At 52.0% G+C, this 26,078-nt stretch overlaps 1 protein-coding gene across 1 annotated transcript in view; it reads left to right on the plus strand.

Moving 5' to 3' along the window:
- Positions 1 to 20,578, plus strand: part of GFRA1 (GDNF family receptor alpha 1) — a 156,230-nt gene extending 135,652 nt beyond the window's left edge. Inside the window, exons 5-9 of the mRNA XM_075348148.1 lie at positions 9,840 to 9,949; positions 10,228 to 10,362; positions 13,859 to 14,046; positions 17,484 to 17,537; positions 20,145 to 20,578. Of these exons, the coding sequence (XP_075204263.1) occupies positions 9,840 to 9,949; positions 10,228 to 10,362; positions 13,859 to 14,046; positions 17,484 to 17,537; positions 20,145 to 20,297 (640 nt within the window). The 3' untranslated portion in view covers positions 20,298 to 20,578. The remainder of the gene's footprint in view (positions 1 to 9,839; positions 9,950 to 10,227; positions 10,363 to 13,858; positions 14,047 to 17,483; positions 17,538 to 20,144) is intronic.
- Positions 20,579 to 26,078: the final 5,500 nt, after the last annotated feature.

Raw genomic sequence — 26,078 nt, forward strand, 5'->3', positions numbered from 1 at the left:
AAAATTCCCCATCTAATGGCTCCGAGATCAGATCACGATGCACAGACTGACCAGGCCGACCCGAGGATGAGCGCTGCACGAAAATAGAGGACCCTGTCACACCACGGCCAGTCTGGGCACAGAGATCGGAACAATTCATAGTCACCTGAACGCACCCCTGAGCCATTATACAGGCACTATTCTGCTGTTACAGCATGTCTTATCCTCCAGTCCCCTCCAGAGCTGCACTCACTATTCTGCTGTTACATTGTGTCTTATCCTCCAGTCGCCTCCAGAGCTGCAGTCACTATTCTGCTTTTATTGCTCATCGTCACCCCTGCAGGTTCATTTTCTGCACAGGGCAAATGATATTTTCACCAGGTGACCACTTATCTCCCTTGCTGTGGATTCATCTTACAGAGTCCGGTTGGTATCTCATATGGCAGTAGCGGTGGCAGTGGCGGTAGCATTGGCGGTGGTGGTGGCAGTGGCGGTGGTAGTGGCAGTGATGGTGGTGGTGATAGTAGTGGCAGTGGTGGTGGAAGTGGCAGTAGTGGTGGTGGTGGCAGTGGTGGTGGTAGTGGTGGTGGCAGTGGTGGTGGCAGTAGTGGTGGTGGTAGTGGCGGTGGTAGTGGTGGTGGCAGTGGTGGTGGTAGTGGCGGTGGCAGTAGTGGTGGTAGTGGTGGTGGCAGTGGTGGTGGCAGTAGTGGTGGTGGTAGTGGCAGTGATAGTGGTGGCAGTGGCGATGGCAGTAGTAGTGGTTTTGGTGGTGGTGGTGACAGTGGCGGTGGTGGTGGTAGTGGCAGTAGTAGTGGTGGTGGTAGTGGCGGTGGTGGTGGCGGTGGCAGTAGTAGTGGTGGTGGTAGTGGTGGTGGTGGCAGTGGCGGTGGTGGTGGTAGTGGCGGTGGTGGTGGCGGTGGCAGTAGTAGTGGTGGTGGTAGTGGTGGTGGTGGCAGTAGTAGTGGCGGTGTAGACAGACTCCTGTGGCTGCAGGCTGGTGGTCTTGGTGCTGATTCTGTAGTGACTGAGGTCTTTATGTCCCCGGATTGCTCCCATTGGCCGGTGCGGAGGATTTCGGTGTCATTGCTGGTGATGTAGAGTGACAGCGCTCAGTGCCAGTCTGCTGCCCCTAGAGCTCCCTGGATATTGTATACATGGATTGTAGAGAAGACGCAGGATGACACGGTGGTGGCGGTTGTGGGTCTATAGATGGTGGAGAGGGGCAGGAGGTCTTTGCTTCTTTAATCCTCGGGCTTCAGTCCGGTCCCTGCTCTCTTTATGTATCTAGTTCTATACAGTGATTCAGCCGTCAGCGCACCCTGTGTCTCTGGGCGGAGCGCCCCTAAATCACAAGGGAAGGAGATGACAGATCATCCACAGATATGTCAGGAGCGATTACCTGCGGCTGCACACATGGCCGCCGCGGGGGAGGGGTTAATGGTTGGCAGGGAGAAGCCATACCTTCCTTCCGTGCAGCATTATCATTATCTCCGCTGACATCCCGTGTCTGCTGAGACCTGACACATTGTCACAAAGTGACTTATCTCAGAAACGGCAAATTATTGCAGGAAGTTTATGTCTCGCTCCAAACAATTCCAATAAAATGACACAGAGATGAAACGCCAATTATAAGTGAGGCCAACGATGGCCACTGCGAGAGCGAGGGGCCGGGATACGAACCATAAAACCCCCCCGTCACAGCATAAACAGTGCCCGGCGGACGTCACCAGCAATACAGCCGATGATATACCTCATCTCTCCTCATCGTATTGCCTCTGGTGTAAGACCTCCGGCCCCTCGCCCCCAGGGTGTAAGACCTCCGGCCCCTCGCCCCCAGGGTGTAAGACCTCCGGCCCCTCGCCCCCAGGGTGTAAGACCTCCGGCCCCTCGCCCCCAGGGTGTAAGACCTCCGGCCCCTCGTCCCCAGGGTGTAAGACCTCCGGCCCCTCGTCCCCAGGGTGTAAGACCTCCGGCCCCTCGTCCCCAGGGTGTAAGACCTCCGGCCCCTCGTCCCCAGGGTGTAAGACCTCCGGCCCCTCGCCCCCAGGGTGTAAGACCTCCGGCCCCTCGTCCCCAGGGTGTAAGACCTCCGGCCCCTCGTCCCCAGGGTGTAAGACCTCCGGCCCCTCGCCCCCAGGGTGTAAGACCTCCGGCCCCTCGCCCCCAGGGTGTAAGACCTCCGGCCCCTCGCCCCCAGGGTGTAAGACCTCCGGCCCCTCGCCCCCAGGGTGTAAGACCTCCGGCCCCTCGCCCCCAGGGTGTAAGACATCTGGCCCCTCGCCCCCAGGGTGTAATTCCTCCGGCCCCTCGTCCCCATGGTGTAAGACCTCCGGCCCCTCGCCCCCAAGGTTTAAGACCTCCAGCCCCGGTGTACAATCTTCTGGTGTGGATGTGTGTGTGTGGGGGGAGCACATAGTTTTCTGTATATTCTATCAGCAGTATGTGCTGCGTGCCTCCGGGCCGGTTGCGGCCTCACTGCGGCACTCTCGCCCGTGTATCTGATAGATGCCGCCGTGTGCAGACTGCGCTCATGGCCGGGATCCAGGACTCTGATCTCTGTGTGACCCTCAGTCACTGGCACGGGGCTGGCTCCAGAGGAGGAAACTCTCATCTTCAGCCTCAGACGGTGGCTCCTGACAACAGTAAATGAAGTCTTCTTCGCAGCAGATGGTGGCCGCTTCATCAAAACTGCCATTACCGAATGGGACTGAGGACACGACGCCAACAAAGCAAGAACATGAAGCGGAGAGCCGCGGAGGCGGCCAACATTCCCATACATTACCGAGGAAGGTGGAAACCGAAGCAGAACTCATTACATTGTATCATCGGCTGCACTCATGTATTAAAGGGGCAGTCACCCCAAACAGCAGCCGGCTGCACTCATGTATTAAAGGGGAAGTCACCCCAAACAGCAGCCGGCTGCACCGGGCTCGGGGCCACAGCGTCTCCTGGTCTGCTGATGTGACGATTCTGGGTCTGCTTTTGTGACCGTTCTGGTTACATTCTCAGCTTCCCTGATTCAGTAGGACTGTTCTGATTTCCAGGACTGTCCCTCTGTCCCGGGAGGTCCGGGCTGTGTCCCGGGAGGTCCGGGCTGTGTCCCGGGAGGTACTGGGCTGTCCCGGGAGGTCCAGGCTGTGTCCCGGGAGGTCCAGGCTGTGTCCCGGGAAGTCCGGGGCTGTCCCGGGAGGTCCGGGCTGTGTCCCGGGAGGTACTGGGCTGTCCCGGGAGGTACTGGGCTGTTCCGGGAGGTCCAGGCTGTGTCCCGGGAGGTCCGGGCTGTGTCCCGGGAAGTCCGGGGCTGTCCCGGGAGGTCCGGGCTGTGTCCCGTGAGGTACGGGGCTGTCCCGGGAGGTCCGGGCTGTGTCCCGGGAGGTACGGGGCTGTCCCGGGAGGTCCGGGCTGTGTCCCGGCTTCTGCTCACTCTGTGCGCTCTCTTCTCTTCAGTCGCCCTGTATTTCCACTGCATACATGGAGCACCCCAGAGGGCCTTGGGGAATACTCGGCACCGGGCCGGTGATGGTCAGGGGATGTCACAGGTGGCCCTGCCTGGTTTCGTGACTCTGAGGTGTCCATGAAGGGATGGAGGATGGGAGGAAGGGGTTGAGGATGTTGGGAGTAGTAGTTGTCTCGTGACGCCACCTGTGGTGTGCGGACAGGGATCAGCCGCCTCTGCGGGTGCTGTCCTCTGGGGCGGTTGGTGTCGCAGCTCAGATGGTTCGGCTCCCCACAGGTAGAGCGGGCCTCAGGGAGGAGGACGGGTGGTAGTGACTGGTGGCGCCGGAGCGCGGGGCGATGGCGCCATCAATGATGGGCTGACACAGTGGATGCGGTTTAAGGTCTTTACTCATTGTCAGGTTGTCACCCTCGGAGTTTCCGCCATGATGGGCCCCAGCCGGTCCCGGACAGTTCAGAGGCCACCACCGGTGTTGTGGAATGTGAGATCTTCCTTCCTTGCGCATTGTAGTGCGGATCCCCGTGGCGTAAAGCTACTTGGACAATGGACACTAGGACAATGGTCCTCAGTGGCCGGGCAGAGGCCACGAATCTCTTGCCTTTGGGCCTTTGCTTTGTCAGGGGGGTGCGACATCATCTGTGTCATGACGCGAGCCCCATAGGTGTAACAGTGAGGAAGCATACTCCATGGCTATTGGGTTTCCCGCCTCACCGGGAGGATTTACGGCTTTTGCTGCCTGAAGTGAATTTAGCGGCAGGGCCACGTCTCCCCTATATCACAGATCCGCTAACTTTCTGGGCTGCTTTGGGGGCTGCCACCTTCTTCTTCCACTTCAGGGAGGGTTTTGCAGATTTTGGCCGCCTCCACTGTGTAACCATCTAATGGTCCCAGAAGTCAGCCTGGTTATCCTCGGCTTTGATCATTAATGCCTTTTCATGTGTTCACTGATCAATGAGGGGATATAACAGGCGCTGCCCCCTCCCCCGCCCACACATTAATGGACATGAAAGCTTCTTAGTCCATTTACAACCATTTATTGTCAACATGAAGAAACTCTTCACTCCAGATGAATGAGCCCCCAGATATCCCAGGCCAAGTACTCATTACCCAAAATTTAACCCCTCACCTCCTCCCATCACACGTCCTGTCTGCTCTGTGTAGGGCCAGTCATCAAAAGCCGAATCCACTAACATTACTGGCCACAACCGACAATCACACATATCAATGTCCTGGCAAAGACTGATGAGAGGAGGACTGTGATCTGTGATGGGAGGAAGACTGTGATCTGTAATGGGAGGAGGACTGTGATCTGTGATGGGAGGAGGACTGTGATCTGTGATGGGAGGAGGACTGTGATCTGTGATGGGAGGAGGACTGTGATCTGTGATGGGAGGAGGACTGTGATCTGTGATGGGAGGAGGACTGTGATCTGTGATGGGAGGAGGACTGTGATCTGTAATGGGAGGAGGACTGTGATCTGTGATGGGAGGAGGACAGTGATCTGTGATGGGAGGAGGACTGTGATCTGTGATGGGAGGAGGACTGTGATCTGTGATGGGAGGAGGACTGTGATCTGTGATGGGAGGAGGACTGTGATCTGTTATGGGAGGAGGACTGTGATCTGTGATGGGAGGAGGACTGTGATCTGTGATGGGAGGAGGACTGTGATCTGTGATGGGAGGAGGACTGTGATCTGTAATGGGAGGAGGACGGTGATCTGTGATGGGAGGAGGACTGTGATCTGTGATGGGAGGAGGACTGTGATCTGTGATGGGAGGAGGACAGTGATCTGTGATGGGAGGAGGACTGTGATCTGTGATGGGAGGAGGACTGTGATCTGTGATGGGAGGAGGACTGTGATCTGTGATGGGAGGAGGACTGTGATCTGTTATGGGAGGAGGACTGTGATCTGTGATGGGAGGAGGACTGTGATCTGTGATGGGAGGAGGACTGTGATCTGTGATGGGAGGAGGACTGTGATCTGTAATGGGAGGAGGACGGTGATCTGTGATGGGAGGAGGACTGTGATCTGTGATGGGAGGAGGACTGTGATCTGTGATGGGAGGAGGACTGTGATGGGAGGAGGACTGTGATATGTGATGGGAGGAGAACGGTGATCTGTGATGGGAGGAGGACGGTGATCTGTGATGGGAGGAAGACGGTGATCTGTGATGGGAGGAGGACTGTGATCTGTGATGGGAGGAGGACGGTGATCTGTGATGGGAGGAGGACTGTGATCTGTGATGGGAGGAGGACTGTGATCTGTGATGGGAGGAGGACTGTGATATGTGATGGGAGGAGAACAGTGATCTGTGATGGGAGTAGGACTGTGATCTGTGATGGGAGGAGGACGGTGATCTGTGATGGGAGGAGGACTGTGATCTGTGATGGGAGGAGGACTGTGATCTGTGATGGGAGGAGGACTGTGATCTGTGATGGGAGGAGGACGGTGATCTGTGATGGGAGGAGGACTGTGATCTGTGATGGGAGGAGGACTGTGATCTGTGATGGGAGGAGGACTGTGATCTGTGATGGGAGGAGGACTGTGATCTGTGATGGGAGGAGGACTGTGATCTGTGATGGGAGGAGGACTGTGATCTGTGATGGGAGGAGGACTGTGATCTGTGATGGGACGAGTATGGTGATCTCTTATGGGAGGAGGACAGTGATCTGCGATGGGGGGGAGGAGGGTGATCTGTGATGGGAGGAGGACTGTGATATGTGATGGGAGGAGAACAGTGATCTGTGATGGGAGTAGGACTGTGATCTGTGATGGGAGTAGGACTGTGATCTGTGATGGGAGTAGGACTGTGATCTGTGATGGGAGGAGGACTGTGACCTGTGATGGGAGGAGGACGGTGATCTGTGATGGGAGGAGGACGGTGATCTGTGATGGGAGGAGGACTGTGATCTGTGATGGGAGGAGGACTGTGATCTGTGATGGGAGGAGGACTGTGATCTGTGATGGGAGGAGGACTGTGATCTGTGATGGGAGGAGGACGGTGATCTGTGATGGGAGGAGGACTGTGATCTGTGATGGGAGGAGGACTGTGATCTGTGATGGGAGGAGGACTGTGATCTGTGATGGGAGGAGGACTGTGATCTGTGATGGGAGGAGGACTGTGATCTGTGATGGGAGGAGGACTGTGATCTGTGATGGGAGGAGGACTGTGATCTGTGATGGGAGGAGGACTGTGATCTGTGATGGGAGGAGGACGGTGATCTGTGATGGGAGGAGGACTGTGATCTGTGATGGGAGTAGGACTGTGATCTGTGATGGGAGGAGGACTGTGATCTGTGATGGGAGGAGGACTGTGATCTGTGATGGGAGGAGGACTGTGATCTGTGATGGGAGGAGGACTGTGATCTGTGATGGGAGGAGAACAGTGATCTGTGATGGGAGGAGGACTGTGATCTGTGATGGGAGGAGGACTGTGATCTGTGATGGGAGGAGGACTGTGATCTGTGATGGGAGGAGGACTGTGATCTGTGATGGGAGGAGGACTGTGATCTGTGATGGGAGGAGGACTGTGATCTGTGATGGGAGGAGGACTGTGATCTGTGATGGGAGGAGGACTGTGATCTGTGATGGGAGGAGGACTGTGATCTGTGATGGGAGGAGGACTGTGATCTGTGATGGGAGGAGGACTGTGATCTGTGATGGGAGGAGGACTGTGATCTGTGATGGGAGGAGGACGGTGATCTGTGATGGGAGGAGGACTGTGATCTGTGATGGGAGGAGGACTGTGATCTGTGATGGGAGGAGGACTGTGATCTGTGATGGGAGGAGGACTGTGATCTGTGATGGGAGGAGGACTGTGATCTGTGATGGGAGGAGGACGGTGATCTGTGATGGGAGGAGGACTGTGATCTGTGATGGGAGGAGGACTGTGATCTGTGATGGGAGGAGGACTGTGATCTGTGATGGGAGGAGGACTGTGATCTGTGATGGGAGGAGGACTGTGATCTGTGATGGGAGGAGGACTGTGATCTGTGATGGGAGGAGGACTGTGATCTGTGATGGGAGGAGAACAGTGATCTGTGATGGGAGGAGGACTGTGATCTGTGATGGGAGGAGGACTGTGATCTGTGATGGGAGGAGGACTGTGATCTGTGATGGGAGGAGGACTGTGATCTGTGATGGGAGGAGGACTGTGATCTGTGATGGGAGGAGGACTGTGATCTGTGATGGGAGGAGGACTGTGATCTGTGATGGGAGGAGGACTGTGATCTGTGATGGGAGGAGGACTGTGATCTGTGATGGGAGGATGACTGTGATCTGTGATGGGAGGATGACTGTGATCTGTGATGGGAGGATGACTGTGATCTGTGATAGGAGGAGGACAGTGATCTGTAATGGGACGAGTATGGTGATCTCTTATGGGAGGAGGACAGTGATCTGCGATGGGGGGGAGGACGGTGATATGTGATGGGAGGAGAACAGTGATCTGTGATGGGAGTAGGACTGTGATCTGTGATGGGAGGAGGACAGTGATATGTGATGGGAGGAGGACTGTGATCTGTGATGGGAGGAGGACTGTGACCTGTGATGGGAGGAGGATGGTGATCTGTGATGGGAGGAGGACGGTGATCTGTGATGGGAGTAGGACTGTGATCTGTGATGGGAGGAGGACGGTGATCTGTGATGGGAGGAGGACTGTGATCTGTGATGGGAGGAGGACTGTGACCTGTGATGGGAGGAGGACTGTGATCTGTGATGGGAGGATGACTGTGATCTGTGATGGGAGGATGACTGTGACCTGTGATGGGAGGAGGACAGTGATATGTGATGGGAGGAGGACAGTGATCTGTGATGGGAGGAGGACTGTGATATGTGATGGGAGGAGAACGGTGATCTGTGATGGGAGGAGGACTGTGATCTGTGATGGGAGGAGGACTGTGATCTGTGATGGGAGGAGGACTGTGATCTGTGATGGGAGGAGAACGGTGATCTGTGATGGGAGGAGGACTGTGATCTGTGATGGGAGTAGGACTGTGATCTGTGATGGGAGGAGGACTGTGATCTGTGATGGGAGGAGGACTGTGATCTGTGATGGGAGGAGGACTGTGACCTGTGATGGGAGGAGGACTGTGATCTGTGATGGGAGGATGACTGTGATCTGTGATGGGAGGATGACTGTGACCTGTGATGGGAGGAGGACAGTGATATGTGATGGGAGGAGGACAGTGATCTGTAATGGGACGAGTATGGTGATCTCTTATGGGAGGAGGACAGTGATCTGTGATGGGGGGGGGACTGTGATGGGAGGAGGACTGTGATCTGTGATGGGAGGAGGACTGTGATCTGTGATGGGAGGAGGACTGTGATCTGTGATGGGAGGAGGACTGTGATCTGTGATGGGAGGATGACTGTGATCTGTGATGGGAGGAGGACAGTGATCTGTAATGGGACGAGTATGGTGATCTCTTATGGGAGGAGGACGGTGATCTGCGATGGGGGGGAGGAGGGTGATCTGTGATGGGAGGAGGACTGTGATATGTGATGGGAGGAGGACAGTGATCTGTAATGGGACGAGTATGGTGATCTCTTATGGGAGGAGGACAGTGATCTGCGATGGGGGGGGGAGGGTGATCTGACCTTCATCCTGTGACTAGTGAATATACTTCTATACCTACCCTCATAGTATATACTTTGTAGACCTCTTTTATGCTGTTATTTTTCCGCAGTTTACAGATAAATGAGGGTGAATTTTCGGTCCATTTCCTTCCTGACAAGGCAGCTCATTGATATTCAGACGCGGCGTTTGTGGATAAATGTGATTTACTTCAGGGCTAAATTGGAACAAATAAGACTCGTGTTTCTTCACAATTTCCACTTCAGATTAGAAATTAAAGTGAAGAAATTTATCCGCTGTGTACAATAATTGCCTAGTGGGGTGTAGATGGCGGGAGCACCGGGGCCCTGCGAGGGTAATATCCCTGTAATCCAGAATCTGACCCCTCCGGTGATCCATGACCCCTCCGGTGATCCGTGACCCCTCCGGTGATCCGTGACCCCTCCAGTAATTCGTGACCCCTCCGGTAATCCATGACCCCTCCGGTGATCCGTGACCCCTCCGGTGATCCATGACCCCTCCGGTGATCCGTGACCCCTCCGGTGATCCATGACCCCTCCGGTGATCCGTGACCCCTCCGGTGATCCGTGACCCCTCCAGTAATTCGTGACCCCTCCGGTAATCCATGACCCCTCCGGTGATCCGTGACCCCTCCGGTGATCCTTGACCCCTCCGGTAATCCATGACATCTCCGGTAATTCATGACACCTCCGGTGATCCTTGACCCCTCCGGTGATCCGTGGCCCCTCCGGTGATCCGTGACACCATGCCTTCCTGATTGTTTGCATCTCGTGGTTTTAACGTGTCCCTTGTGTTTTCTATCACAGATCTCGTCTCGCTCATTTTCTCACTGACTGTCAGCCGGACCCGCGATCAGTGAGCGGATGCCTGAAGGAGAACTACGCGGAGTGCCTGCTGGCGTACTCCGGCCTCATCGGTAGGAACCCCCGACATATAAGATGATACATTGTTGCAGGTTGTGTGGATACATTGAGATGTCATCTGTACTGGGTGTTGGGCGTCAGAAGACAAAGCGACTGTCACGTCTGTACCACCAAGGGTTACTGGCAGCACATGATGTACGAGTCCCCGGCTTATTATCCCAGTCACTTGCTCATGATCTTATGCTTTCCCTGTAGCTCCCGGTCACTGGTGATAGCACCTGCGGTCCAGGGGATGTGGTTGATTTACCGTCTGCTTTTTCTGTGGTTTCAGGCACCGGTATCACCCCCAATTACATTGAGTCCAGCAGCCTCAGCGTCTCCCCCTGGTGCGACTGCAGCAGCAGCGGAAACTACATCGACGACTGCTTGAAATTCCTCAACTTCTTCAAGGATAACGTCTGCCTGAGTAAGTGTGAGCGAGGTACCGGCTGCTAATTAATGGCTAATGATCCCCCCCGCTCCCGGGCCCGGCGCTCCTTACTCTGCTGCTCCTCTACATTTACCAAATGGAAATCAATGCCGGTGACTCCGAGGAAAACGATCGCCGCGAAGCGCAAAATCCACCGCCGCTTATTCCCGAAAAAACAACACATGGCGCAGGTTATAATGATCTCTATAATCGGCTCATAGATATGTGGATTAAGAAGAGCGATTCCTCCACGTCCTGGACCGGCGCCGCCCGAGAGACGTAGAGGCCTCATATAGCCGCCATATTTCATGGAGCAGGACGCTATGGTGATGATGTACCTGTGGGTCGCCTCACCTTGTCCTGGCCTGGTGCTGCCCGTGAGACGTAGAGGCCTCATATAGCCGCCATATTTCCTGGAGCAGGACGCTATGTGATGATGTACCCGTGGGTCGCCTCACCCTGTCCTGGACCGGCGCCGCCCGAGAGACGTAGAGGCCTCATATAGCCGCCATATTTCATGGAGCAGGACGCTAAGGTGATGATGTACCCGTGGGTCACCTCACCCTGTCCTGGCCTGGTGCTGCCCCGCGACCCTGCACCTCACCAGGCCCCGTAACCCGCCTGCCATCCATCCCTACCCCTCACCGGGCCCCGGGACAACCAACCCCCCCTACCCACGGAGGGGAGCAAACAACATCCAAGCTGCTCCCTGTCACCGCTCCCGGGATCCCCGTCCAGAGCAGCGGTGGTGTCACAACCTCACCACAACCGTGGGTGGCGTCACGGACAATATCCCTAAACCCAAACCACCCCCTTTCACTCACGGGCGAGGAGCGCCGCTCGAGTCCCCGGGATCCGGCCCACCGCTCGAGCCACCACCGAGCAGCAGCAGCCGGACCCGAGCAGTGGGTGAGCGCAGCGCCCCCTCCTCCGCCCGCGACATAGAGGCCTCACACAGCCGCCATATTTCATGGAGCAGGACGTTATGGCAATGATGTACCCGTGGTTCACCTCACCTTGTCCTGGACCCCTGGACTTTATAAACAGCAGAGATATGAGGGAGCTGTTGATAGAGCCCTGGTGTGTGCCCCCAGCTGCAGACCTGGCCTGATGGACCAACTGCTGCCCCGGTGCAAGCCCAGCCGCAGAATGGGCTCAGGTTGGCAGGGCTCAGGCTCACAGTGGTGCCCATTACAGTGCCCTCATCTAGTGACGCCAACCACCCCTTACAGGGCCAGCTACCACACAGGATGATGAGGGGTCTGAATGACATGGTGCTGTCAGGGGACAGCCATGGAGGATGATCAGGGGTCTCAATGACATGGCGCTGTCAGGGAACAGCCATGGAGGATGATGAGGGGTGTCAATGACATGGCGCTGTCAGGGGACAGCCATGGAGGATGATCAGGGGTCTCAATGACATGGCGCTGTCAGCGGGCAGCCATGGAGGATGATGAGGGGTCTCAATGACATGGCGCTGTCAGCGGGCAGCCATGGAGGATGATGAGGGGTCTCAATGACATGGCGCTGTCAGCGGGCAGCCATGGAGGATGATGAGGGGTGTCAATGACATGGCGCTGTCAGGGGACAGCCATGGAGGATGATCAGGGGTCTCAATGACATGGCGCTGTCAGGGGGCAGCCATGGAGGATGATGAGGGGTGTCAATGACATGGCGCTGTCAGGGAGCAGCCATGGAGGATGATGAGGGGTGTCAATGACATGGCGCTGTCAGGGGGCAGCCTTGGAGGATGATGAGGGGTCTCAATGACATGGCGCTGTCAGGGGGCAGCCATGGAGGATGATGAGGGGTGTCGATGACATGGTGCTGTTATGGGATTTTTCTATCTTGCTCTGTGCATGGTCGTGTGAGATTTGGGACGGGGGCTCGGCTCGGCTGCCACTTTCCTTCAGGGTCTCTGTAGTACGTATGTGTCTAAGGCCTCTTTTACATGTCTGTGGAAAACACACACACATTTTACACGGCCATGTTGAAGGTGCGTATCTTTGTGCTGTAATTTTGGCACGTGTGTTTTCCGTGAGATAGGAGCAGGAACTTTTTATTCACCTGTCCCCGATGCTGCCGTCCGTGGTGCTGATGTCTCCAGCGCTGCTGCTGCTTCCGGGTCCGTGGTGCAGTGACTATTCATGAGCATAATGAGCGGGCCTGGAAGCAGGAGACAGCAGAAAATCATTTTATTTCACAGACACGTGTTTTCTCTGGCACGTGTCACACTGATGTCACGTGTGCGGTCCGTGTGATGTCACTGTGTGCGGAATACATGGGCCCTGTGAAAACACTGATGTGTGCGCAGACCCATTGCTTTGAATGGATCTGCGTATGTCTGTGATTCTGGTATGTATGAAAACAGCATCATACATACCGGAATCACTGACGTGTGAAGGGGTCTAATGCTGATCGACCAGCAGCCCCTGTGATTTTGTAGTGTCGGGGATCAGGGGCTGCGGTTTCGGATCCCCGGACGTGATCATTTTGCCATCAGGCGGATCTCCTCCTCGTGCAGAGCACAGAGCGGCCTCTGATTTCCTGCGATGGAGCCGCCGAGTCCCTGAAGACCTGATTAAAATGTTTTCTATTCATTTGCTATAGAAGGTGGAAGATGAAGGCGCGGCGCTGATTTCCCCCGGAGCGCGGCGGCGGCTGCCGGCATCACTGACACTTCTCTGCTCAAACTTTACAGCACTCGCTTTGTTGCTGTAATTCTGCAGATGCTGCAGCGGCTCCGAGCCGAGTCCACAGACTTTACCTCATTGTGTTCCTTCCGTCAAAACGGTCAATGGCGGCTCCATCCACTGATTGTACATGACGCCATATCTTACCTAGACCTCTGCTTCATGCCCCAGTATATACCTATCCGTATACACCTCTGCTCCATGCTCTAGTATATACCTATCCGTATACACCTCTGCTCCATGCACCAGTATATACCTATCCGTATACACCTCTGCTCCATGCCCTAGTATATACCTATTCGTATACACCTCTGCTCCATGCCCCAGTATATACCTATTCGTATACACCTCTGCTCCATGCCCTAGTATATACCTATTCGTATACACCTCTGCGCCATGCCCCAGTATATACCTATCCGTATACACCTCTGCTCCATGCCCCAGTATATACCTATCCGTATACACCTCTGCTCCATGCCCCAGTATATACCTATCCGTATACACCTCTGCTCCATGCCCCAGTATACACCTATCCGTATACACCTCTGCTCCATGCCCCAGTATATACCTATCCGTATACACCTCTGCTCCATGCTCCAGTATACACCTATCCGTATACACCTCTGCTCCATGCTCCAGTATACACCTATCCGTATACACCTCTGCTCCATGCTCCAGTATACACCTATCCGTATACACCTTTCTTTATGTACATGGAGTCTTGAGACATCATATTAAGGAAAGTTTTTAACGGTTTTGAATGTTTTTTTATTGTGTTTTTTTTTTTTTTGTGTGTTTAGGAAATGCAATTCAGGCATTTGGGAACGGGACAGACGTGAAGCTGCAGCCGGACCCGGCCGTGCACAGCACCACCTCCTCGCTGCTCTCCAGATCCAAAACCAAGGACTCCACCTTCTCAGACAACATGCACTTCACCAACGAAATCCCCACACACAACGGACTGCCCGCGTGTGCCAACCTCATACAGGTGAGAGGGGACAGGCCGCACCCTGGACTGCACCCCAATAACTACACCGGTCACATTACATTACTGATCCTGAGTAACCTCCTGTATTATACTCCAGAGCTGCACTCACTACTCTGCTGGTGCAGTCACTGTGTACATACATTTCTGATCCTGAGTTACCTCCTGTATTATACTCCAGAGCTGCACTCACTATTCTGCTGGTGCAGTCACTGTGTACATACATTACATTACTGATCCTGAGTTACCTCCTGTATTACTCCAGAGCTGCACTCCCTATTCTGCTGGTGCAGTCACTGTGTACATACATTACTGATCCTGAGTTACCTCCTGTTTTATACTCCAGAGCTGCACTCACTATTCTGCTGGTGCAGTCATGACATCCTATGTGACTGATATCCGCTGCTCCACTCCACTGATATCGGTTGTGGACTGTGATGGTGACTGTCCGGATTGTGTAAGGTGCAGACCGAGCTGTATTGATTACACTGTAATCCTGGAAAAATAAAGGAAAAAAATAATAAAGCAAGCTCTTCATACTTACGAAGTCTCTGGAGCGGCTGTAACTGCTCCTGCTGCTCCTGCGGTCGCTCATTCACTTCCGGGGTTGCTCATTAGGCTCATGCATATGCACTGCTTCCTCCACCCACCGACGTCTGTGATTGGTTGCAGTCAGACAGCGCCCCACGCTGAGTGACAGCGTCTGACGCTTCCAATCACAGACACTGTCTGAGTACAGTAAAAATAAATAAATTAATAAATTGACGCTCGGTTTCCCCATATTCCGATACCAGCACAGATAAAGCATACGGTTACAGGCTAAGCCCCCAGCCCTGCGCTTATCTTGGCTGCGTATCAAAATAAGAGGAACCGCATGCAGCTTTTTTTTTTTTCTTTTTGTTATTATTATTATAAATAATTTTAAAAAAAAAACAGCGTGTGGTCCTCCCCAGTTTTGGTACCTAGCCATGATAAAGCCCAACAGTTGGCAGCTGGTATTCTCAGGCTTGGGAGACCCACAGTTTTTGGGCCCCCCCCAATCTACAAATAGCAGCCTGCAGCTGACAGAATTGCCGCATCCATTAAAAGCGACAATCCCAGCACTTTACATGGCTCTTCCCAATTGCCTTGGTACGGTGGCAATCGGGGTAATGAGGGGTTAATCACAGCCCACAGTTACCACTAAGCCCTAGATTATTAGACCCCCCCATCACTAAACTGTAAATGAAAGTAAATAAAGACAAACACTAAAATAATCCTGCATCTCCTGGCAGAAAACCGCAGGGTTTTTGGACAAGAGATGCAGATTTGGTGCTGAAATTATTACACCATGTTCCTGCACCCAATCTACACTTCCTGGCAAAAAAAGCAACACTACTGCATCTTACCGCATGCGGTACTGATGTCTTTTTTTTGCCATGAGGTGTAGATTGGGTGCAGGTCTGTGAACTCTGCGAAAGTTCATTGAGGTCACCTGGGGTCAGGTTACCTTCGATCACAGATGGACGACCATGGGAGCCTGCAGCTGTAACCACAACTTATCTGAGTGACGGCACCGCTGAGCACACGACTCATTAATTCTCTGCCTGAACCTCACAGCGGGCGGTCATGCTTTATGGCACTCGCTGTGAGCTTCAGATGTAGCAGAGCTGAATCGTTGTGGGACCTCGTGTGGATTATGTCGGATCTGCAGGGGTGTTTTGGGGGTTAATAAAGGGTGAAAGAGGGTGTTTTTTTGTATTTTATTCCAAGTAAAGGATTTTTGCAGTGTTTGTGTTTATTTGCTTTCAATTACAGATTAGTAATGGGGGGTCTCATAACATGGGGGGACCCTACGCCAATTATTTTATTTATTTATCTTTACTATATGATAGACACACACACAGCGTCTGTGATTGGAAGCAATCGTCTGACTCGCTGTCACTCAGGGTGGGGGCGCGTCTGACTGCAACCAATCACAGATGCCGGTGGGTGGGGAAAGCATGAGCGGCCCCGGAAGAGAATGAGCGGCCCCGGAAGAGAATGAGCGGCCCCGGAAGAGAATGAGCGGCCGCGGGAGCAGTTACGCCAGAGCCTCGGCAAGTACAGTGCGCTTGGACCTATCCCTTCTACCACCACTTTTATTTGCCGGATTCGGGTCCCCATAGACTCATATGGGGACCGGTGTCTGGCCAGATATCTGGTATCACTCCCAGGCCAGAACCGGAATTTTTTTTTAAAGGTCAGTTAGTCCGGGCGATCTTGGATATCTGTGAGTCCACCCGTCACTAGTCACAATGTATTCAGTATCACAGCGGCCTCTGTACACTGCGGCCTGTGTACACGGCGGCCTGTGTACACGGCAGCCTCTGTAGACGGCGGCCTCAGTAGACGGCGGCCTCTGTAGACTGCGGCCTCTGTAGACTGCGGCCTCTGTAGACTGCGGCCTCTGTAGACTGCGGCCTCTGTACACGGCGGCATCTGTACACGGCGGCCTCTGTACACGGCGGCCTCTGTACACGGCGGCCTCTGTACACGGCGGCCTCTGTACACGGCGGCCTCTGTACACGGCGGCCTCTGTACACTGTGGCCTCTGTACACGGCGGCCTCTGTACACTGCGGCCTGTGTACACGGCGGCCTGTGTACACGGCGGCCTCTGTGGACTGCGGCCTCTGTAGACTGCGGCCTCTGTAGACTGCGGCCTCTGTAGACTGCGGCCTCTGTAGACTGCGGCCTCTGTAGACTGCGGCCTCTGTACACTGCGGCCTCTGTACACGGCGGCCTCTGTACACGGCGGCTTCTGTAGACGGCGGCCTCTGTAGACGGCGGCCTCTGTACACTGCGGCCTCTGTACACTGCGGCCTCTGTACACGGCGGCCTCTGTACACGGCGGCCTCTATCCATGGCTGCGTCTATCCACAGCGGCCTCTATCCACGGCGGCCTCTATACATGGCAGCTTCTATCCACGGCGGCCTCTATCCACGGTGGCCTCTGTACACGGCGGCCTCTATCCACGGCTGCGTCTATCCACGGTGGCCTCTATCCACGGCGGCCTCTATCCACGGCGTCCTGTGGCGGCTCCCCGCAGACCCTGATGAGGGTTGTCACTTTCTTTCGTTTTCGGACGATCAGTAATTACTAGGACGACGCTCAGAAGGTGACGTTTTGCGTCCGCCGCCGTCAATATCTTGTCCAGTCGTTATAATGAGCTGTCAGGAGCCGGAGCCGCTAATTACGCTCCCGGGTGATGATGATGATGACGGCGCCTCCCGGATTCTGCCGTTCTCATTAATTTCACCAACTAGAATCCCATCACTAAGTAAAGCTTTGTACCTCAGGAACAGGTCAAGATGACGCCGTTTCTCCGCTGCGAGCCGCGCTCCGCACACGTCTGCCGCTAATCAAAGCCCTCAAACGCATCAATTACTGAAAGTTTTACTTTTTACTTTTTTTTTTCAGGCACAAAAACTAAAATCAAACAACTCTGTGGACCCTCAGCTGTGCCTGGCGGAGGTAAGAGCGGCCTCACCTGCTGGAGAGTCTCCTCCATCTTCATTAGGGACCGTCCTCGGGGATACACGGGTGTAGCAGAGCTGAGCCTGTCAGGAGCCGCGTGTTACCCGGAAAATACCTGATACATTGTAACAAACCATCAGCCAGGGAGACTCACACAGCACCATCAGCGCCAGAGGCGCAACAATAGTCTGATGCCCCCCCATGGTGGTCAGATATATGCGCCATGGTAGCATTTTACATCCATATGAGTTGCCCCCCTCTACCTTGTATAGTAATGACTGGGGATGATCCAATACCTCAAATGTTCGGCTTTGCGAATATCCAATGAATAGGTCGCCGCTATGCGAATATTCGATGTGCAGTGTAAGTCTATGGGAAGCCCGAATAGTTCCATATATTTGTTATTCGGGTTTCCCATAGACTTACATTGCGCATCGAATATTCGCAAATAGTCGCATAGCAGCGACCTATTCGGCAAATATTCGCGAAGCCGAATATATGAGGTATTAAATCATCCCTAGTAATGACCCCTATCCTGTACTAATGTCCCCCATCCTGAGCCACTACCTGATAAATATTTCCCCCATCCTGGTATATGTCCCCATCATGGCCCTATCCTGGTATATATCCCCATCCTAGTATATGTCCCCATCATGGCCCCATCCTAGTATTTAGCCCCATTATGGCCCATCCTAGTATATGACCCCATTATGGCCACATCCTGGTATATAGCCCCATCCTGGTGTATGATCCCATCATGGCCCCATCCTGGTATATGGCCCCATCCTGGTGTATGATCCCATCATGGCCCCATCCTGGTATATGGCCCCATCTTGGTGTATGATCCCATCATGGCCCCATCCTGATATATGTCCCTATCATTTCCCCATCCTGGTATATGGCTCCATCCTGGTGTATGTCCCCATTATGGCCTCATCCTAGTATATAGCCCCATTATGGCCCATCCTAGTATATGACCCCATTATGGCCCCATCCCATCATGGCCCCATCCTGGTATATGTCCCCATCATTGCCCCATCCTGATATATGGCTCCATCCTGGTGTATGCCCCCATCATGGCCCCATCCTAGTATATAGCCCCATTATGGCCCCATCCTGGTATATGGCCACATCCTGGTGTAGAATCTCATCATGGCCCCGTCCTGATATATGTCACCATTATGGCCCCATCCTGGTATATGTCCCCATTATGGCCCCATCCTGGTATATGTCCCTATTATGGCCCCATCCTAGTATATGTCTCCATTATGGCCCTATCCTAGTATATAGCCCCATTATGGCCCATCCTAGTATATGGCCCCATTATGGCCCCATCCTGATATATGATCCCATCATGGCCCCATCCTGGTATATGGCCCCATCCTGGTGTATGATCCCATCATGGCCCCATCTTGGTATATGTCCCCATCATTGCCCCATCCTGATATATGGCTCCATCCTGGTGTATGTCCCCATCCTAGTATTTAGCCCAATTATGGCCCATCCTAGTATATGATCCCATTATGGCCCCATCCTGGTATATGGCCCCATCCTGGTGTATGATCCCATCATGGCCCCATCCTGGTATATGGCCCCATCTTGGTGTATGATCCCATCAGGGCCCCATCCTGATATATGTCCCTATCATTTCCCCATCCTGGTATATGGCTCCATCCTGGTGTATGTCCCCATTATGGCCCCATCCTAGTATATAAGCCCATTATGGCCCATCCTAGTATATGACCCCATTATGGCCCCATCCCATCATGGCCCCATCCTGGTATATGTCCCCATCATTGCCCCATCCTGATATATGGCTCCATCCTGGTGTATGCCCCCATCATGGCCCCATCCTAGTATATAGCCCCATTATGGCCACATCCTGGTGTATAATCTCATCATGGCCCCGTCCTGATATATGTCCCCATTATGGCCCCATCCTGGTATATGTCCCCATTATGGCCCCATCCTGGTATATGTCCCCATTATGGCCCCATCCTGGTATATGTCCCTATTATGGCCCCATCCTAGTATATGTCTCCATTATGGCCCTATCCTAGTATATAGCCCCATTATGGCCCATCCTAGTATATGGCCCCATTATGGCCCCATCCTGATATATGATCCCATCATGGCCCCATCCTGGTATATGTCCCCATTATGGCCCCATCCTGGTATATGTCCCTATTATGGCCCCATCCTAGTATATAGCCCCATTATGGCCCATCCTAGTATATGGCCCCATTATGGCCCCATCCTGATATATGATCCCATCATGGCCCCATCCTGGTATATGTCCCCATTATGGCCCCATCCTGGTATATGTCCCTATTATGGCCCCATCCTAGTATATAGCCCCATTATGGCCCATCCTAGTATATGGCCCCATTATGGCCCCATCCTGATATATGATCCCATCATGGCCCCATCCTGGTATATGTCCCCATCATGGCCCCATCCCAGTGTCTGATCCCATGTGCATTAGAGGTTTGTAGGACTTTTCTTTACAGAAATATCAGGAACTTAACCCTTTGTAACCCCTAATTCGCAGCGCTCTGCTTTACAGTAACCCCTGACTGACGCACATGTCCTTGTCTATTGCAGCAGTCACTTGGAAAAGACAACATTGTGGAAAGATCCTCCAGCGGCCACATCTCCGGTAACAACGCCCCCGGCATGTGGTCCAGTGTGTGCAGCCTGCTGCTGCTGCTGAGCACGACGCACCTCCTCGCCGCCGCCGCCCTGCTGGTGACATAGCTGCTCCACCCCTCATGGACCTGAATAAACTAATCTCTATATAAATCTATATTACATATGAAGAATATTATTCACTTTCCTACCTGCTCCTTCATCTCAATTTGCCGCTCCATAACAAGAACGAAAGAAGCTGAGGAAATAATCGCTTTTTCTGGTGTCCTCGGGGGCGGGGCTGTGACTCCAGCCGCGATCTGATAACCCCGCCCCCTTGACTCTGGACATGTCTTGTGTTCTACAGAGAGTCTGTACATTTAGTTGTCGATAAAGTTGTTTCTTTTTTATTCTGTGTATATTTATAACATTTTTTTCTCTTTTCTTTTTTTCAATTTGTTTTCGAGTGGGGCCAAATGTAAATACCTGGAAGGGAAGCGCCGGCCTCTGCTCAGTGCTCGCGTGCGGGTGACTTCCCGTCCTCTGTCTCATTTCTGTCATTCCCATGTGCACCCGCTCATCCTGCGGCCCTCCATATGAGATGATTGGGGGAAATAAAAAATATGGGGGCATTTATAGTGTAAAGAGCTGAAACATGTGAGACTAAGAAGAAGAAGAATGCCTTCTGGGCACAGTGTCGGCTCGGCTGTGCCCAGTTGTGTCACATGGGCAGTGTTTGCCGTGTCAGGTTGCGCAAAGGTGGCAGTGTCAGCCGTGTCGGCTGTGCCAGGTTGTGCCAGGTGGGCAGTGTCTGTCTTGCCAGGCAGCGCCAATTTGTGCCAGGTGGACAGTGTCAGCCGTGCCAAGTTGTACCAGGTGGGCAGTCGGCTGTGCCAGGTTGGCAGTGTCGGCCATGCCAGGTGGGCAATGTCAGCCATGCCAGGTTGTGCCAGGCGGGCAGTGTTGGCCGCACCAGTTTCTGCCAGGTGGGCAGTGTCAGCCGCACCAGGTTGTGCCAGGTGGGCAGTGTCGGCCGTGCCAGGTTAGCAATGTCAGCCATGCCAGGTTTTGCCAGGTGGGCAATGTCGGCTGTGCCCAGTTGTGCCAGGTGGGCAGTGATGGACTTTCTGCTAGGTGTTGAGTTCCCATATACCAGGGCAGACCCCGCGGCGGCGGCGGTGGTGGGACGTTTCGTCTCCTGCGTCCACCTGGTGTTCGGTGCCATATGTCGTAATGGTAGATCTGGAGAACCCGCAGACGGCGTCCGACACTTCCCAGTCAAACCGTTTGATACAAAGTTATTTTTTTTGCCTCAGCGTCTTTAATTGCGGCTCATGCATATTCATGTGTTGGCCAGCGTATGTAACCGGACTCGCTGTGATGCCGGAGCGCGCCGGCGGCTTAATTACTGCTACAGTTAATTGAAAACAAGTTGTGTACACATGAAACAGAAACAAGCGGCGCGCTCGCCTTAATGAAGCCGGCGCCTAATCCTGCGAGGCCGAGATTAATCCCGTGCCGGCTAGAAAGGAGGAGAGCTGGCACCGGAGACGCTGGCTCCGGCCTGAACATAATGCTGCCGGTTAGTGGCATCTGTTGCTGCACCGCCGCGGCCCCTGACGGCGCTCTCCTGGGGCGGCACAATAAAGGATCGGGGGCTTCAGATCAATCGCTTTCATGTGAGATAAGACTGAGTAGAATCCACCAACACAAGAGACATAAAGGAAACTTTCTGCCCTCGAAGAGGCGGCTGCGGCGGGCGCGGTGCAGGAGCGTGCAGCAGCGGGAGGTACTGCAGCATGTGTCACTTCTCGCGGCTCTGGTCATTTGTGCCAAAAAAAGGCGCACAAGTCACAAAAGTGCAAAGCGATCAAATACGCCCAGGTGCAGTGGTAAATTGCACTAGATGGCAGCTTTGTGAAACTGTGTCAGACTGGCTTACCTGTGACAGGAGTGCGCAATATGGCGCAGGCAGCGCAGCGCGTCACTACACAGATATAATAACTGACGGTACGAGGTGATACCTGGGATACAATATGGCGCAGGCAGCGCAGCGCGTCACTACATACATATAATAACTGACGGTACGAGGTGATACCTGGGATACAATATGGCGCAGGCAGCGCAGCGCGTCACTACACAGATATAATAACTGACGGTACGAGGTGATACCTGGGTTACAATATGGCGCAGGCAGCGCAGCGCGTCACTACACAGATATAATAACTGACGGTACAAGGTGATACCTGGGTTACAATATGGCGCAGGCAGCGCAGCGCGTCACTACACAGATATAATAACTGACAGTACGAGGTGATACCTGGGTTACAATATGGCACAGGCAGCGCAGCGCGTCACTACATACATATAATAACTGACGGTACGAGGTGATACCTGGGTTACAATATGGCGCAGGCAGCGCAGCGCGTCACTACACAGATATAATAACTGACGGTACGAGGTGATACCTGGGATACAATATGGCGCAGGCAGCGCAGCGCGTCACTACACAGATATAATAACTGACGGTACGAGGTGATACCTGGGTTACAATATGGCGCAGGCAGCGCAGCGCGTCACTACACAGATATAATAACTGACGGTACAAGGTGATACCTGGGTTACAATATGGCGCAGGCAGCGCAGCGCGTCACTACACAGATATAATAACTGACAGTACGAGGTGATACCTGGGTTACAATATGGCGCAGGCAGCGCAGCGCGTCACTACATACATATAATAACTGACGGTACGAGGTGATACCTGGGATACAATATGGCGCAGGCAGCGCAGCGCGTCACTACACAGATATAATAACTGACAGTACGAGGTGATACCTGGGTTACAATATGGCGCAGGCAGCGCAGCGCGTCACTACACAGATATAATAACTGACAGTACGAGGTGATACCTGGGTTACAATATGGCGCAGGCAGCGCAGCGCGTCACTACACAGATATAATAACTGACAGTACGAGGTGATACCTGGGTTACAATATGGCGACTGCCTGGTGACACCGTCCAACATGTCGCAGTATGGCTATTACTATAGAGAATGCGCAGAGCTCCGGTTACATGAATCAGACATGGCAGATAGTTGGGGGTCACTCAGGATCATGTGACCTGTCACTAAAGGGGGAGGGGCATAGAACTTGTAACCTCTCCTCCCCCATAGGTGTTATATGAGGGATCGTAGATATATGATGTCCTCCGCCTTGTATATAACAACCCCTCAGCTGCTGGAAAAGGAAAAGATGTAAAGGGGCTCATTCCGCTCATTCTCCGGATCCATCACCTATTTTTTCTTATTAGTGATGATTATTATTATGATGACAATGTTACTTTTAATAAAAGTGAATAAAATCCAAAACTATGAGAATCAGAAAGTTTGTACAAAAGTACTACAGACAGGGATACTACAGCAAAAGTACTACAGCAAAAGTACTACAGACATGGATACTACAGCAAAAAGTACTACAGACAGGGATACTACAGCAAAAACTACTACAGACAGGGATACTACAGCAAAAACTACTACAGACAGGGATACTACAGCAAAAGTACTACAGCAAAAGTACTACAGACATGGATACTACAGCAAAAAGTACTACAGACAGGGATACTACAGCAAAAAGTACTACAGACAGGGATACTACAGCAAAAACTACTACAGACAGGGATACTACAGCAAAAACTACTACAGACAGGGATACTACAGCAAAAGTACTACAGACAGATACTACAGCAAAAAGTACTACAGACAGAGATACTACAGCAAAAACTACTACAGACAGGGATACTACAGCAAAAACTACTACAGACAGGGATACTACAGCAAAAAGTACTACAGACAGGGATACTACAGCAAAAACTACTACAGACAGGGATACTACAGCAAAAACTACTACAGACAGGGATACTACAGCAAAAAGTACTACAGACAGAGATACTACAGCAAAAACTACTACAGACAGGGATACTACAGCAAAAACTACTACAGACAGGGATACTACAGCAAAAAGTACTACAGACAGGGATACTACAGCAAAAAGTACTACAGACAGGGATACTACAGCAAAAGTACTACAGACAGATACTACAACAAAAAGTACTACAGACAGAGATACTACAACAAAAAGTACTACAGACAGGGATACTACAGCAAAAAGTACTACAGACAGGGATACTACAGCAAAAAGTACTACAGACAGATACTACAGCAAAAAGTACTACAGACACAGATACTACAGAAAAAGTACTACAGACAGGGATACTACAGCAAAAAGTACTACAGACAGTGATACTACAGCAAAAAGTACTACAGACACAGATACTACAGCAAAAAGTACTACAGACACAGATACTACAGAAAAAGTACTACAGACAGGGATACTACAGCAAAAAGTACTACAGACAGTGATACTACAGCAAAAAGTACTACAGAAAAAGTACTACAGACACAGATACTACAGAAAAAGTACTACAGACAGGGATACTACAGAAAAAAGTACTACAGACAGAAATACTACAGCAAAAAATACTACAGACACGGATACTACAGAAAAAGTACTACAGACAGAGAAACTACAGAAAAAGTACTACAGACAGATACTACAACAAAAAGTACTACAGACAGAGATACTACAACAAAAAGTACTACAGACAGAGATACTACAGCAAAAGTACTACAGACAGAGATACAACAGCAAAAAGTACTACAGACAGAGATACTACAGCAAAAGTACTACAGTCAGATACTACAGCAAAAAGTACTACAGACAGAGATACTACAACGAAAAGTACTACAGACAGGGATACTACAGCAAAAAGTACTACAGACAGGGATACTACAGCAAAAAGTACTACAGACAGGGATACTACAGCAAAAAGTACTACAGACACAGATACTACAGCAAAAAGTACTACAGACACAGATACTACAGAAAAAGTACTACAGACAGGGATACTACAGCAAAAAGTACTACAGACAGGGATAATACAGCAAAAAGTACTACAGACAGGGATACTACAGCAAAAAGTACTACAGACACAGATACTACAGCAAAAAGTACTACAGACACAGATACTACAGAAAAAGTACTACAGACAGGGATACTACAGCAAAACGTACTACAGACAGTGATACTACAGCAAAAAGTACTACAGAAAAAGTACTACAGACACAGATACTACAGAAAAAGTACTACAGACACAGATACTACAGAAAAAGTACTACAGACAGGGATACTACAGAAAAAAGTACTACAGACAGAAATACTACAGCAAAAAATACTACAGACACGGATACTACAGAAAAAGTACTACAGACAGAGATACTACAGAAAAAGTACTACAGACAGAGATACTACAACAAAAAGTACTACAGACAGAGATACTACAGCAAAAGTATTACAGACAGAGATACAACAGCAAAAAGTACTACAGACAGAGATACTACAGCAAAAAGTACTACAGACAGGGATACTACAGCAAAAAGTACTACAGACAGGGATACTACAGCAAAAAGTACTACAGACAGGGATACTACAGCAAAAAGTACTACAGACAGGGATACTACAGCAAAAAGTACTACAGACAGAGATACTACAACAAAAAGTACTACAGACAGGGATACTACAACAAAAAGTACTACAGACAGGGATACTACAGCAAAAAGTACTACAGACAGAGAAACTACAGAAAAAGTACTACAGACAGATACTACAACAAAAAGTACTACAGACAGAGATACTACAACAAAAAGTACTACAGACAGAGATACTACAGCAAAAGTACTACAGACAGAGATACAACAGCAAAAAGTACTACAGACAGAGATACTACAGCAAAAGTACTACAGTCAGATACTACAGCAAAAAGTACTACAGACAGAGATACTACAACGAAAA

This window comes from Anomaloglossus baeobatrachus, chromosome 5 (genome assembly GCF_048569485.1).
Source record: "Anomaloglossus baeobatrachus isolate aAnoBae1 chromosome 5, aAnoBae1.hap1, whole genome shotgun sequence".
Taxonomy (NCBI): domain Eukaryota; kingdom Metazoa; phylum Chordata; class Amphibia; order Anura; family Aromobatidae; genus Anomaloglossus; species Anomaloglossus baeobatrachus.